The sequence below is a fragment of the Netta rufina genome (assembly GCF_964035555.1).
Source record: "Netta rufina genome assembly, chromosome: 2".
Lineage (NCBI taxonomy): Eukaryota > Metazoa > Chordata > Aves > Anseriformes > Anatidae > Netta > Netta rufina.
In genome coordinates, this window is record NC_140124.1 from 36,288,439 (window position 1) to 36,305,671 (window position 17,233).

The 17,233-nt window shown below is 38.4% G+C and overlaps 1 protein-coding gene across 1 annotated transcript in view; it reads left to right on the forward strand.

The window, feature by feature from the left end:
• CREB5 (cAMP responsive element binding protein 5) overlaps nt 1-17,233 on the forward strand; it is a 260,411-nt gene that overhangs the window by 85,101 nt on the left and 158,077 nt on the right. Inside the window, exon 5 of the mRNA XM_084282029.1 lies at nt 2,826-2,998. Coding sequence (XP_084138155.1) covers nt 2,826-2,998 — 173 coding nt within the window. The remainder of the gene's footprint in view (nt 1-2,825; nt 2,999-17,233) is intronic.

Here is a 17,233-nt window from a genome sequence, read left to right on the forward strand (position 1 = left end):
ACTGGCATTACTGAGAAGAATGGACATCGGGATGCATTGAGAGGTTTTCACTTTGTTTTTGCTTTCCATGCATCTGAAGTTCAGCCTACTTTCTGAAGAAATAAAGTGTACTGGAAATAGTTAAATTTTTGAGACAGCATTAGAAGTTTGTACATGTATGCTAGCAATTACAACATCTTATGTGCTATCAACATTTTTCATACCCACATAACTCAAACCCTTTACACCTTAGGGAGGTCTGGAATTATAGAAGAAAAAGGAAAAGAGAAGGGGAAGAAAATGAAAACACTGAATGTAGGAGCACAAGAATCTGATGTTAAATCTTTAAATTCTGCCTTCTGTGTTCCACCAAAATCCAGCCAAAATTTGGAAAAGTGCTGGGGTACTGCTCATGTAAAGTTCACCTCAGATTTGCATCCTGTCCCTTTCCAGACATCATTGACTTATGACACTTTCCATGTTTCCTGTAAAGATCCTCCTGTGTGGCAGATCACTGCTCTGTGGCTCTTGGAAATCTGTGGTCTGGAGTCTTTAATCTAGAGGAAGTCTTTCTGAATCCTAAACATCTTCACACCAATACTCTATCTTCATGAAGACTTTGGAAGGAAGTTGTGTGCAGGCAGAAGGTGTGTGCTGTCAATGGCAAGGGACAGCTGTGCAGCACTGCAGGGTAAACTCATTGTGGGCAACTGATGCTTTTCTTCTTTGTTGTTCCCCTATGTACCCAGAGGTACAAGACCTGTGAACCTCCTTTGCAATTTAATATTTGCTCTAGTAAGCATACTACTTAAAACAAATAGGCAATACAGAAATATTTGGAAGAATTCAGAAACTGTGGAGCCATTGTAAAGGAGAAGTTAAGAGGGTCAACTTTGTAACAAGTAAATATCACATATAGATAGGTTATTAATTAACATGCATTTAATATAAGGCATAAGCTCTAGGAAGTAATAATACTAAAATATTTACTTGAAGTTCAATACATATTAGACCTGTTTTTGCAAAATTGTGTAACGGTCAAAAAAGTCAGTCCAATTTTCAATCATGAACTAGATTTGGCTGTGGTTATTTATTTATTTATTTCAACAGAACCCTTTTCATCAGAAAACTCTAATCCACTGGAGAAGGGTCCTTTAGAGGAATGTGGTAGGTTGGGAAGAACTTATTTTGGAAAAGACTCCATTTATCTAAGGTTATTCTCTCTTACCACATCACGGTAACGATATACTACTGGGCTATGAAAAACTGTGGTCAAAGTCCTTGATCTAGATTCCTCTTGAAGTCCATGCTTCTAAGTGAATACTGGCAATTCTCCTGCTGGACCTGATACATATTATGTGAATTGTTTACTAGAACAAGAACTCAGCTGGGTGAACAGTCTGACCATGTGGCTGTAGGCAGCCCCTCTGCGTTTTTTAAAATCTGTCTACCTATCTTTTCTATTAAAAAAAAAAAAAGAAAAAGAAAATGAAAAAAGAAAATTGGAGACAGGGAGATGGCCGCTATACTTCCGTATTGTTCCTTTATTTATTGTCTCCTTTTCCATGGAGAAAGTCATCCAAAGTCATCCAAAGAATTTATTCTTATTTTGGTTTGGAATCTAATCTTTTGTTTAGATCAGGGATTCTATATATTGTCTAGCTTATGTATCCTCCACATTTCAGCAGAGCTTTGAGTTTTCTTTCTCACCAGCTTTTCTGTCATTATCCTAAGTTTTGTGTGTTTCCTAAGCAAAGGGGTCCTAAACTGGAATTTTGAATGAAATTTAATTGTAGTTTTAAATTTTGAGTATCGCAGTGGTCAAGATGTTTTCCCTGAATCTTGGTGGCAAAGTGTGGGTGCAAAGGTGTTTTTCTTTACTTTTCCTTAGACTAGCATTAGGTTGGAATGGAAAGTTTATTTTCCCTTTGCTGCTAACAATCCACAGATTAATGCCTGATAGGAAAAAATGCTCCTAAGATTACTGTATTTTTCATATGTATACATTATGGGTTATCTCTGGCTTGAGATTTTTGTTTGTTTTTAAATGCAGGCCAAGTCAAACTCTGTGGTTTAGCAACAGTGTGTATTGTGGATATAGGGATAATAGAAGTTTTATTCCAGAGTTCCTTCCTAAGAAGCATCCTGGGCTCGCGTGGCTTGTTCACTTCATGGATATGAATTATCTGTGATATTTGTTTCCATAAGAACTTTTGAAGCGCTCCAAGTTACCTGCAGCTGAGGTTATATATGTGAAAATACAGTGCAATTATTCTAGGCCCCTGGGATATTATTGCTGTACAAAATATATAGAGGCTAATAGAAATGGCTGTTTCATGACGTGCTACGTACTGTTTGTTACTTTAGGCCTATAAAGCTTGATTTGCTTGTCAGTCTAAGCAGACCTAGTACACAGTAAACAAGCTACGTAGTAAATCAAAGTGCCATGCACTCACCACAAAAGTCATTTTCAAACAAAATATATATCACGTTCAGTCAGAAGAATGTGTGTTAAATGTCCCCATTAAAAATCACAAGTCTCAATCACAGAAGAGTGATTAGTCAACTTGCAGGTATTCTTCCATTTATATTGCCCAGTAAAAGTAAATATTTATTTATTTATTTATTTATTTATTTATAGTGGTTGATTATAAAAAGATATGTTGATTTAGGATTTGCCAGAAGTCAGTAACTTTTCATATTGTTGGTGCTTTCATATTTCTAATTGTAGTCCTATAGATCTCAAAAAGGAGATTTGGGATAGATATATATATATATCCCATATATATATATACATATATATATTTAATTTCCTCCACCATCCCTCCTTTTCCTTCCTTTCACAGAATATCTCCATGCATAACACAGTTGGAGGAGCAATGGCAGGACCTGGATCTCACCAGCTGACCAATACACGGATGCCAAACCATGACACCAGCGTTGTGATACAACAAGCCATGCCATCTCCGCAGTCCAGTTCTGTCATTACACAAGCACCTTCCACAAATCGACAGATTGGGTAAGTCTACTTCAATTTTTCCCTTTTTCTGGCTCCAGCAGCTGCATGCAGGACCAGATGTTGTCCTTGTGGTTTCTAAGGAGCTTGTACTTGATCCTGTTAGAATGGAGCAAGAAACTCTGTAACGTGCATTGCTGTCTGTGGGGAAATGGCCAGCATACTCCATCTACTCCAGACCTGTCACTTTGGTTTAACAGGGACAGAGTGCTGTACTTACAGGAAAGTCCTGCTTTCTCCTTCCAATTTTTTGTTTTTATCTGCTTACATTCAAAGTTCCAGTTGTTTCTATAAATGTTCTGGGAAGGCAGACGTAGGATTTCTGAAGCTGATCTTTCCAATTCCTTCTGGGTGCTCAGGGGAATTAGGCTATTTCCTAGGTACTCTGTACATCTGAGGAAGGCTACAAGACAAAATAAAAAGGTTGTTAAGTTAAATGGAGTTTGGCAAAAAGACCTATGTGAACAGTTGCTCAGTTTGTGATGGATCTGTATTTATTCCAACAGAGTGACAGTATGGATGCTTATTGTATTGGCTTGAATGTCAATTGTGTGCTCATGTTTGGAGAACCGTGTGTATAAAACCATAAATGTTTTGTATAATCGGTTACTTCCAGCAGACGTGAGGTCTTCATAAATCATGCTAACTTGCTTTTAATTATACAGAAACTACATGGATAGTTTGAGGGTACAGTTTTTAATCCCACAACTCTGAGAAATTGCACTTTTTTATGTACGAAAACATATGGATAAAAAGATAAATCAGTGGACTGAAAATGAAGCAGCAGTCTAGATTAATTATCTGTCATTTGTAACTTGGTCACATCCATTATATGATAAGTGCAAAATCAGTCTCTGGCCCCGGTCATTGTCTAAATAATTGATGAGCAACTTGCAGTCTCTTCAGATTAAGACTGAAAAGTGAAACCCTGGCATTGAAATCTCAAAATACACTTGTTTTTGAGTTGTTTCTCTTTTCTGATTCCCTGTGGTGGGGGCAGAATATAGACCACAGGCTCTCCATGTCCCAACACCCTGGCGGCAGGGATGATTTGTGACACTGACTGCTCCAGAAATGTTATCCAGCCACACACTCAACAAGGTTTTCATCTGCAGCCTGTTTTGTGCTCTTAGCAAAGCTCCTTTACTTCCCTTTTTCCTGATGTTTCATGCTGTGATTATTAATATAGAAATCTGATAGTATGGGTAAGGTAAACATGTCTGATAGGTGTGTCTTTGCATGTGTTACATATTGACAGAATAGTGTTCATGGAGATTTCACATGCAATGTTGTTCACTTGTGAATCCAAGAAAACTGTTGTCTTCTGTATGTCCCAGTCTGTCTGAAGTTGGGCTGAGATGGAGCAAGGAACAAACAGTTTTTGTTTGTTTCTTTGTTTGTTTGTTTGTAGTTTTAAAAAGAAAACCAGCTAATTCCATTATTTGGATTAAGGATGATAAAACTCCTGTTCATGTTGTGAGTTAATAGGTTTAGGGGTAATTATAATCCTAATTGAAAATAACAACAAAAATAACCAAATTTTAATACTCAGTGGTGAGGTGCTTTATATGGGACTGTACTTGGCTTCCAAACAATTGTTTCTATATAATGAGAAAAAAACTGCATGTGGTTTTGCAAGACCCTGCCAGTCAGGTTTTAGGTTTGCGTTGGTTCGGGGCCATGGTGATTAGAATCTCCAGAGCTGGAAGGATTGAGGATAAAAAGGCCTATTTCCTAGTCAGTGGTGAGTGCCTCATTTGGGAAACTTTGTCATGACATATCTTAATTCTCCCATGTGACCGATTCCCACAAATGTTTCCTATGTCTGAATCTAAAGCTGCTCTATTGGGAGGCAATTGTCAGCATTTTAGTCTCTGTGTGAGCTGGTGTGTGAATGAGACTTATGGTGTGACCTCCAGCATACTCTCTTCCCCATTCTTGCCTCTTCCTAGGAGGTTTTGTTTTTTTTTTCATGGTGTGTCCTAGGAGATAATTGCCGCATTTTGGACTTCTACTTGCCAAAGTGTTGAGCATCCTTGTTGTTTGTCATCTTTTCCTTCGGTCTTTTCCCTGTGGTGCCTGTTCTGTTTATTCAAGGAACATATCATTTCCATTTATCTTCATCTTATTCTTCTAAACATGCTAAGAATTGTATCCAAGAATCATTCATGAGGAATATGGGCTCGACAATGGTATTGATATTAGGCAATTGAAAACAAATTCAGATGGATTCAGAAAATGTTTGTAAGTTCTGCAAAGTTCGGTGGTTTTGCTTTGGCCTTACAAAATTGAGATATTTCAGCTTTTTAACAAGCCTAAATTCTGAGGTGCTCAAATAAGTGGTTTTGGGTTGGGTTCCCCCTCTTTTTTTAAAACATCTGATGTTGCCCCAAAGGGTAGATGAGTCTTTACCATGGAGAGTTGTGCCAGGGCATATGCCTTTTTAATGAGCAATAAAAACAGCAGAGAGCAACTGGAGCACCGAGTTCTGTAAGAGCAGGATCAAGCCCTAAAGGTTATATAGAACCATCTTGTAGCAATATTCTGATTTTTATCACAACCACAAATATTTTAGAGTCAGACTATGGCCAAGCCACCTGCAAATGTTTGTGATGGCCTTACTCCAATGAAAACAGAGAGCAGCAATGAAAGTCTTCATTGAGACCCTGCTTGTAGGCTGTGCTCCAGCAATGGAGAATGGGACCACCTGTGCCCCCACACAGCCTGCTTCATGGGAAGCAGTGGGTGCGTTCAGAGCAGCTGATGTTCCTGAGGGATGTCATTTTCCCTTCTTTTCTCTCCATACCTCTCTCTCTCTCTCTCTCTTTTTTTTTTTTTTTTTTTTTTTTTTTTTTTTTCCCCGTCCCTTACCCTGGCTCTGGGGAATTGCATATTAAATGAGATATTGACACAAGGCATGGGAAAACATGACAGAATGAGCACTGTTGGGCAAGCCTTACTGGCACACCGTATATACACACATTGTTTCAGGTATTAAGCTTCAGCTACTACTGAACAGGCATCCAGCCAGATTAATCAGAGAAAGGGAAGACCATGAAGGGTATAACTTAAAAAACAAGACAGGATGCAGTCCCACTTTCCTCTCACCATGCTCCTCGTTGAGAGAAAACAGCAACATTATCATTACAGCAAACTGGCAGGTTGGTATAAAAGTCCTAGATAGTATTTATGTGGTGAGGCAGTCTCTTAACCTCCTTGCCATCCTGCGTCCCTCCCCCCTTAAGATTTTAGCATGTGGGAGGAATGCTGTAACTAGTAACTACTTGTGCTGATGACAAATCAGTTGAGGAACACTTAGCAGTGAAGGGTGTCTCTGGCTGATTAATAGCACATCATTTGGAGATAAGATACACAGAGGAAAAGCAGTAAGACGTATGAAGGAGAGGGAGAAAAGATGATATAAGGCATATATTTGTCAAAGGTATAGAAAGGCAGATAAGCTGAATCAGCTCAAGATATGGGACTCTGAATTAGTGTGTACAATAGCTGTGTTTGTCTCTCTAAATAATTCAATTTCTTTTCAGTGGCAGAGCATTCAGCAATGGATGTGAAAATTATGGTCAGAAAAATTAGTGACAACACAGCACACCGGTTGCTTTACCTGTGTGCCTTTTGCTAGGTAAGATGCTTTTTTAGACCAGCAAAGACTTTCTAGGTGGTGGCAGCCTAACAGCTCAGCTTTCCTGGAGAAAGTGAACTGCTGCTGTTTTTCAAGCTAGTAGCAGACACAACAACTGATAATCATTCCAGCTTAAAACTCACTGGTACAGCTTTGTAGCTGAATGGGAACACAGGAGGATTCACAGTTGTCACAGGTCCAGCAAGTTGTTAACAGTGTACTAAATGCAGAGGGAGATGTGAGTCCAGTTTCAGTGAACTCAGACTCCGAAGTGGACATAGAGCATTAACCATGTGATGTAGATTATCTGTTTTCAAAGTGTTGTAGAGCATTTTAATCAAGATAAGATGGTCTTTTGGCACAGCATCAGAAAGAAAAAATTGCAACCACATTTGGTGAAATACAAGCAGGTAGGAGAAGGCAACAAGAGGAACCTGGGAGATGTTTCTGGTTCCTTTATATACTGAAGAATCATGGTACTGATGGTAGGGCAGCCTTGCAGTCCTCACATGCAGCACTGATTTTAACACCTATGCACTTCCTTCTTGTTTCTCTCTCTTCCCCCTCATGCTGCCATATATCTTTCTTCATTTCCAGTTCAAAATCCCAGAGAACCTGGGATTATGAGCCTCCATTCCAGCTCATGTATTTGAACTGAAGCACCACAGTATGTTGTGAGATGAGCAGAAATACAGTGAGAGATGAGGTATTGAATGTTCTCTTGGTTACTTGACCAGGTCCATTCTGTAGCCTTGGTCGTGCAAGATGTAAGAACATCCAGCGGATAACTGAAAGGAGAGGAAAAGTGAGAGGTGGGGAGGGAGGGCATCTGACAGTGTCATTCTTTACAAGTATATATATTTTTTCTGTCTTTGTACTCAATGTTGAGCTATGTTTCATATTTAATGCTCCTGCTTGTTTTTATTCTGCTTATTTATGCTAAGATACATTTTTTCTAATTCCTTCTACTACACCGACCTCATTCAACCTTAATGTGGAATCCCATCCCACCACATACGCACAATAGCCACAAAATTGTGAAGCTCGGGTGAATTGCTTCGGAAGTTATTGCAAGTAAGCCATTCACAAAAACAAGTTGTCTCATTCCTCAAGGCTAGTCAACAGTGATGTGAGAGAAAACGTAGTCTGATGGATGGATCCTTTCCAGTCATTTCTTCCCTTTTAGCCAGCCACTGCCCTGGTCCACACATTTACCTGCATGCTGAACTGTGTTGGTCTGTGTGTGATGTTTGGAAGCTCTGTCTGCTCATCAGCTTATCCTGCTGCTGTTTGCATCAACATGTTCAGGATCTGCTGACTCAGTCTCTCCTGACGTTGCTGAGTCAGGTAAAAAAAAAAAAAAAAGAAGAAACAGCACCAGCCTGTGTTTGAGACACAGCACAAAGGGGCGATTGTTAATGACATCTCTCTTGTATCCCAAACCACATTCCCCCATGCCCTCCCCAAAACTGTTTCTTGCTATAAGGCCCAGCAGAGGTTGGAAGTACTGACATATATCAAGATGACTTTCAGGGGACTGAAAGGAGGATCATTAACTGTTAATAAATAGCCTGCCAACCAGGAGTGGAGACAGTTTAGTATGTTTGTTATCTGGCTTTTGAAGTCAACAGTTATCCGAAAAGTCACATGCTTGTTATACATGTTGTTTAAGTTTATTAATGAATGAAGGATTACATGCTTCATGCTTTCTATTTAACAAAAGGTCTAAGCTTATTAGAAATGTTGCTTGTTCACAGCAACAACTACAACAACTGTGCCAGGGATATTGTGTGACTCCCTGGCTACTGACTCAGTATTGTCATCTGTTGTGAAGAGAAGTTAGCCAACTCCCACTCCCAATAGTTGTTTCAGACAGGTAGTGATGGCACACTCCAGACTAATCTCATATAATCATTGTATAAGAAATAGATCATGAAGGTTTGTCCCATACAATAACTATAGGAGAACAAGGTCAAAAAAACCTACTGCGCCAGTAACTGTGTCTGAACAGAAATGCCCAGCGTTCATAGGCATAGTTTGGCTCTCACCTCAGAATAAATCATAAATAGGACTTAAATATGATATACAGAATTTGCAGAATACAGCACTGATTGCTTAATTTTAGTGGTTAGTATCTGTTACGTACCTCCACTGTGTATATATATATTATAGACAGTGTATAAATCTTCTTTAAAGGTGTCATCAAAATTTATAGCCTGAGCTTCTGATTTATACGACTCTTTGAACTGAAACAGATGTAAAATCATTTTCGGATGGAAGAGGATCTCAGAGTTGCAGTGGGTTTGGTGCAACAGATCAAGCTTTGCTAGAACAGAAATGATCATTAGAGTTCTGCACAGCTGAATCATAGCTCTGCTCTTTATCACAGGTTTGCACTTAACATGCCCTGATGCGTGGTTCCATTATGTGTTTTATCCAAGTGTCAGCCTGTTTGACAGGTAACTAAGCTGCAATAAAACACTAACTCAAACAATATAGATCTTGTTTGGTGTAAGGTTTTCTCTTCTTTTTATTTAAGAGAATAATTTGCAGGTTCCAGAGGAAGAACTGACTTCAGAGATGCTGCCTTGTGCCATGTCATTTCAGAGAAAGGGCTTGAATGTTTGGCATGGTGGCACAATGGCTGTAATACGTGATTAAAAAGTGAATAGCTTAGTGTGTGAAGAACTGCAATAGAAATGTCACTGCTCACTAACAGGTTATAGTTGTATCTGTTTCAGTAAGGGACTTGGCATCAGTCTGGTGAACAGAATCCACCTCTTTTTTGCATGGTTTGTCTTGTCAGTATATTTTTGAATGCTTTCAAATGATGTAAAAACAGTCAGTAAAGCATTAGTAATTCTTTTTTTCTTTGATTTTTAAGCTGGTACTTGGCTGAAAAGCAATGACAATACTTCTGAGAAAATTACCTGCAGGAAAACCCAGGAATTATAGACTTATGTGTAAAGTATATGCAACCTATTTTACCACTTTGTGAATTTAGACCTCCCTATTAATTGATCAGTTGAGTTTAGAAATCAATGACATGGTATGGTCCTATATAAGGCATACATGTATATACTGTTTTGGCTATACTTGTGGACAAGCCAAATATGCACTTGAAAAAAAAAATACACAAACAAATGTAAATCAAAACCATAGATCTAAGATGACGGTATTACCAAAATGACTTATTTTAAACAAATGAAATAACACTTGATTTAGAGGGAAAAATCATTTAAATCAATCTGTCATTTCAGAGAACTTCTAGAAAAATTCCATGTGATAAATCACACACACACATATATGTTTATCAGTGTTTAGTAATAAACTGTGCAGGTCAGCAAAGAACTGGTGATTAGTCAGAACCAGCAGGTAGACTGAGAAGTGCTCACTTTGAGTGCAGGAAGAGTGCTCCTTGGAAGAAGGAACAATTTAGAGAATGTGCTTCAGAAACATTTACTGTTATGAGCATCTGTATTCTGCCAACAGAGACCTTTATTCTGAGCTCATATAAATGAAGTGGAATTTTGCCAGTAAAAGAAGGGAGTTGTGTTAGTCCAGTTGTAGGATCCAGGTCCTAATTGGTTTATGAAATGAAGGGGGCAATCTTTGAGCTATTACCAGTTTCCTCTGCTGCAAGTGAAGTGAATCACAGCTGTTCTGATAGGGTCTATAAAAACTTGGCAAGGTAATAAAATGTTTTCAGTGGACAATTCTCCAAATGAGTGAAATCTAAATCTCTAGCTTATTTGACAGTCTTAAGAGAATTGTATATACTTCCTGGGGAATTCTGATTTATATTTATAGTACTTTTATCTAGTTCATTAACCATAGCATCCAGGCTGACCAGTGCTGTTAAGTGTAAGGACTCAGGACTCTTTTTTTTTTTTTTTTTTTTTTTTTTTTTAACCTTACAAATTGAGACACATTGTGTACAAATGAAACATGATATAAAGAAAAAAAATGTGCCTTTTTTTTTATTCTAACCTTTCCCTGCTTATGTCTTTCTCTGCTTATGTCTTTGTACTTTGTGACCCCATCTTTTGCCTTTTTTTTCTTTTGAAATAAAAACAAAAACAACAACAACAAAAAGACACAGCATGAAATGATCCTAGACTTTTTTTTTTCTAGTGTTTTTAACCCTGTGATTTCTTTTATGTAAATGGTAACTTTTGGGCTTTTTAAAATTTCTCCAAACAACTTCCAGTTTTCTGGAGCTGTTCAGGTATCAGATACATCCGTCCTTACTTCTTAGTAAGGATACTGTTCTGAACCATTTGTTCAGCTCATGGGGGTTTTGAGAATGATTATGTATATCTAATAGTCAAAGACACTATTCCCTAAAGTTGCGTGGCACAGCTTGAAGTTCAAGATGATGCTTTTTGTATTATAGTATAATTATTGTATATGTTGAAGGATTCACAATTTTCCATGAAGACTGTTCAGAGGTTGTTTAGAATTCTGTATTACTTCTCAGTTTTGCCAGCATTAAAATATATACATGTATATTTTATATATATATATATATATAACATATATATATATATAAATATTTAGGGAATGTATGCCTTTAAATATATATAAACATGTATTTTATTCCCAGAAATGTCTGTAATTTCCCAGGCAAAGATAAAATGACCCCAGCTTTGAAAGTAGGGTGACCAAAAAAATAACACAAATAGAGAAAATAATTAGAGGTTCCTTAAAGAATAATGAAGTGGGTTTCCATCTTGGTCATATATCACCTGGCTGAGCTTGGAGCTCATGCTTTTTGTGAGCATCTGCTTTCATATCTGTAGCTATGCATTTATACAACATATACATTGAAGCTTCTCCCTGTATATCAGTCCTCATATGTTGCTTTCACATCTTGCTGGTGTCTAGAGAGCAACCTTTGCACTGCACTTCAGCTGCAGTGTGCTGTCTGGAGGGGCTTCTGTTCTTAAAGGAATGCAACTGGGAAGTAAGCGAGTATCTGACTTCCCTTTCTGACAGGTGGTTTCTCATAATGGGTGTTCCTGCCCTGGAACATGCTGTAAGGTTGTTTGATGTATTACATTGGAAGAAACTTTAGACACACACATATTTGAATGGTGCTGTCCTGGTGCATCTGGACAGAGCTGCATGCAGAAAGCTTCCCTGATGTACTTGTGGGCAAAGCTTGTGCTCTCACCAAGTGTTTCTGCACTATTGCTGGCAACTGCCACTGGAGAGATAAACTGCTGACTTAATATGCCTAAAGGAATCTCTCCTTGGATATGCTGGATTTCATTAATTCATTATCACTGCAAGGTGCGGATGTAACTTCTTGGGGCAGCATATATAAATGAGTATTCGGAAAGTGACGAAAGGCAGCGATAGTCTTCAGGTATTTGGTCAAACACGAAACTGTTAAACCCAACAAGTTGTAATGACTGGCTGGCTTGGGTTGAAATAGTGGTAAAACATTTGTAGAAATGAACTGGGACTGATAAAAATTTAGAATACTTTTGATCCAATTTCCTATTATTTCTCTTGCAGAATACTCTCAATCTGTGCTTGTTTCAAGTGGTTCCATTTGCTTGAGGTTACATGGCACAGGCATTAAAATAAGTCTGTACTGAAGATACATGATCAGTACAAGTAAAATTGGAAATGGTTAATATGTATATCAGATTGAAGGGTCTTGTGCAAAACTTTACCTCCTTACAATTAATTTCCTTTTTAGCCTGTTTTAATTTCTTCTTTTCTGTAGTCCATCCCAGGCTCAAAGAGGAAGGAGACCTAAAATGTCTTTGAATTTTTTGTGACCTTGGGGAAATAAAATAGGAAGCAGAACAATATTTCTACCGTGAAGTAGCAAAGAAAGCTGGAAGAAAGCAGTCAGTGAGTTTGGTTTGTGCCATACTAAATGGATGTGGAGAAAGATATGGATTCTGGGCTCCATGACAGGGAAGAAAATCCATACTTGCTTCCAATTTTTCCCCTGGCCTCTATATAGTTCTATTGTTCCAATAAGAAATTTGTGACTCAACGGATTTATTCAAAATCTATATAAAACATAATAAGCAAAGTTTATTCCAGAAGCCATCAAGTGAAACTATATTTCTCTGTGGGGAGAGCTGGGGTCCCTTCCAGTCTGGTCTTTTTCTGTACACAGCCTAGTAGCATGGATCTTTCTGTTGCATGTTAATGCAACATGAAGGGTTGTGGGGCCCTAACTCCCATAAAGCAAATTCTAGAAACAATACTGGACCCAAGCAGAACCCATAAATGCAGGGAGAAGGAAAAACCTACATATAAAAGAAAATGGGCTGAGGAAAAAAAAAAAAAAAAAAAAAAAAAAAAAAAAAAAAAAAGGAAGAAAGAAAAAGAAAAAGCAATTTAAACCTCAAGGGGAAAAAGTCAACTTTTGTTTTGAAGGAAATGTCCTTGGAAATGTTTAATTTTCCTTATGACCAAGTTGGGAAGCTGCTAAGATGTGCACTTGAAGACAGTGTAAATAACTTCAAGCCAAAAAACTATTCCATGTTGACAATAAAAACCTACCACTGAGGTATGCATTTCCTTCTTGCTCCTTCTGCTTGCCCATTATATGAACAGGAAAATAGAGACACCCCTGACATGTTTACAGGCCCTGCCTTGTTATTTGTATGATGGACAGAGAGCTGAAAGCTGTATTGCCAACACTGCTTATTGGAAAAACCTGGAACTAATTAAGGGACTTCATTTGGTAGTGCTCATGTGTTCGCTGGTGGAAATTACTTGAGAGAACAGTTCTACCAGTGAAGAACAGTGCTCAGTAATAGAACGAGAGAAAAATGACAAAAGCAACAACAGCTTTGGGGCATTAGGATGAAAAATAGTAACTTGAAAGAATTTATGACATTGGTTTTGAAAGATTTTATTTTATTTTTTATTTTTTTGTCTTCCAGTGGGTATAAGAGAATGTAATTCGTCTGAACTAGATGATGACTTGCAATATTTTTACTTGTTAATGGTTTACTTTCTTGAATGAAACTTATGAATTGCAGTGGAAGTTTCAGTTGAGTAATTTTCAGTATTGGGTTATATCATTTTATTACTGGGTCTGCTGAGTGTTTCTGTGATGTTTTCTTCAAGCAACTATGAGCACTGCGTATCCTTTTCATCCTACTTTTTCAAAATCTATGCTGTGCATTCCAAAAATAAGAAAACAAGCTATGCAGGTGAAGGGACTAGTATTTTTGTTGCTCCTTTTCTCCCTACAGTTCTTTTGAGCTGTCTGTTTAATTCTGAACTCTAGCGAAGCTGCTCCCACCAGCTGGTGTAGGTCTTTGTTTACAAGTTTGGTCACAGGACACGAGGTGAGAATACAAACTCCTATTGTACGGTGCCTTCCTTATTGTTGCTGAGATGTGATATGGTTTGCTGGGAAGTGGCAGTAATGTTGTTTCACTCCAAAAAGGCATATGGCACAATGTGGTGCAACAGAAAGGAGAGTTGATGAGTAAATGATGAGTCATTGTCATTAAGGCAACACAGTGTATTATCACAAAATAAAAATAAAATCTGAAATCAGTTGAAGGTCAGTGTCTGAAGGTTTCAGGCTTTGTTGTAATTTCTGTTTGCAGTTCCTTCTGTGATGTGTAGTGTGTCCTGGGTGCATTCTCTGTTTCGATGTTTGATGTGACAGTGTGAAGTGTATTTACGTACACTTATTCATGCAGGTTTTTTAGGATACATAAATATTTAAGGTTGCTCCTGGATGCTCTCTTCCCCTCCAGTTCTCTAGTTTTGCAGAGTTTCAAGGGGATGTGATCTTCTGTTGCAAGTTGTGACATTTTCTCCTAGTTCAATGGTGGCTCCAGAGTTCAGATTTGCAGCCTCGAAATGAACTAGACTAAAGGGCTGTTACTGTCAAGAATAAAGCCATGCACTGTAACTGAGAGTAATCAGTTTGGATCACATTCGCAGATTCTTTGTATTAGCTTTATCAGGTCGGGCCATCAGAGAGCAGATAGACAGGTAAGACCGAAAGACCTCTGAACCCAATTAAAGTTGTACCACAAAGAAATCAAATTCATGTGGTTTACATTTCAGAAAGTTACATTTGGTGGGCTGTACTTACTTTTATTCTGTAACCTAATGCAGACCATGTGAACATTTGAAACGCTTTTAACAGTTAAACCAGCTCAAATAACACAGAACCAGAGCAGCAATAAAGAATGAATTAAGACTGATTGCAACTACAGCCAATTTTTTTTCCTCTTAAAGAAATATAAATGAGTGATATATTTAAAAACTACCTTATATACAGTAATTTTGTCCTCAGCTTTTAGCACTACAATAGCCATTCTCTTATCGTTTAAAATAAATGTTTTGTTTAAAAAGCAATTCTAAACCCACAGACTTTTATTTGCAGTGTTTCAGGGTGAGTTTGGATGTACTGTGGAACCCCTGATATTCCCAGTGATGCACATAGTTTGGGGATTGGTCATACAGCTCTGAGATAATCCTTAGGAGCTGACATTTAAAATACTTGGCACAACAAGAGCACAAGTATGTGAGGATAGGAAAATAGGTGCTTTATTTGCAGTCCCTTTTCTTAAAACCAATAGATGTATGTGCAGCTTTTCATTCATGAACAACACTCTTAGCTTGCTGACAGTAGATAGGCCTGATGTGCGGAGCAAACAGACATTGAGCTGGTGCAGACTGCTGTGTGTTCACTTTCTCTGTTTTCTGAACAAAGAGTTCTGAAGACTTCAGAATATCTGGGTGGAGGTGGACAGTGCCAAATGTGCCTAAATACTGCATCTAACTTCAGGAGAATTATGCGGTTTATGTCCAGAGGGAGCAAAATGACTGGCTTAGTTAGCACCCAGATCATTCAGTGGATCAGTTTTCTCATTGTTTGCTCCGTAACAACAATTTTCCAGGACATTGGGAGGTCTTCCTGGCATTGAGGAAAGAGCTCAAGCCAACAGCTCTTGTCTGTGTTGTATTCTGTCCTGGAGGAAGAACTTTCTAGGGCCCCAACCCTTTCCCTGTGTCTCCAAGAGGCTGAAATGCAACCCCCGTGCCATTCTGCTTTTTGGCACAGAGCCACCTGGCTATCAGCAACCAAACCTGGCTTCCTGCAACTGCTGTCCTGAGTGGATACAGCTCGTTTCCCCCAGCAGCTGTCCTGATGTGTCTATACAGCAGCTTTCCTCACTGCTCCTTGTGCAGAGCTGGCTGCTCTGGTTTCTTTGCTGTCCCCCTTTCCCATAAGCTTTTGGGGCTGTTGTGGCAGAGCATGTTCAGGCATGGGGCTCTCAATTTGGCCTCATTGAAACCTAACTTTGTGCATCACCGAGACTTTTTGTGGCTGGTGTTCTTTCCATGGGACACAGAAAACAATCAGCATTCAAAAGCACTCCTCCCCTCCCTCGGGGTGAACAGCTTGAAGATCTGCTGTCATGCATGTTTTCCAGAAGCAGACAATTAGAGAGGAAAGATCTGTGCTGATTTTTATTATTAAATTATTATTATTATTATTTCAATCTCAACTGAAAGTGTTGCAAAGTATTTTTTTTTCTCTTCTTTAAAGAAATGTCCCTTATATCACCATTCCCAGTCAGTGGCCAATGTGTTGCTCCTGAAAGGCAAGCTATTTCAGAGTGTTAGTGCGGGGAGCTTGGGCTGCTGTTGCTGCTTCTCAGAAGTGATGGGACTGGAAGAAAATCTCCATCTGCGCGGAACAGAAAAACAGACACTGTTCTACTGTATGGGCACCAAAACTGTTAGAGTGGAGGGGGGCCTACTGCTGCTCTCTCACTTTTGTTCAATCCTGGGCTTGGCAGGTAGTTCAGGATGCTTGTGTGGATTCCATGGGAGCAGTATTTCAGTCCCAGAAAATATTCAAATATTATTTTTTTAGTTGCTGTTATTGTTGACTTGTTTGTTTTAATCTTTTTTCTTTTTCTTTTTCTTTTTTTTTTTTTTCCCCTCTTCTTAGAGAATCGTTGGGTTACGTTGTAAAGATTTTTCTCTGACTGTAAGGATTTCAAAGATATTGAAAATGGGAGATAAACCTTCAGTTAACTAGGAGCTATTCTAATTTTATTCCCTTTAATGGTAACATGAAGAACAACAGGGCTACTTTGAAAGAAAAAAAAAAAAAGGTGTGTTTTGTAAAGCAGTTTGTGGCAATTATTTTCTTTCTGAAAATAATGAAATTAATGAAGGGTTCTAAAGTCTGTTTTACGCTTGCATTGATACATAAACAAATGACTCTTCGCAGTGTCCATATAAAGCAGATAGAATAGTGGAAGTGAGGCTGGATTCAGGCCCAGAGCATTGAAATGAGAAGGCCACACAACTAGCCATTCAAGTAGCCAACAGCGAAGTGGCACTGCAGCATTGCAGCCTGTATTTATAAGCTCTGCATCCGTTGTCCTATGGCTCTTTCTGAGCATGATCGCTTCTCATACACTCACGCTGGTTTACTATTTCTGTACAGCACAGAAATAGACAATGGACCACATTCAATCCCATTGTTTTTTGAGCGAGCTGACTTTGGCTGATTTCGTTGAACTATATTGGCAATTTTACTTATCCAAATATAATAATAAATAGTGAGAACTTAAATG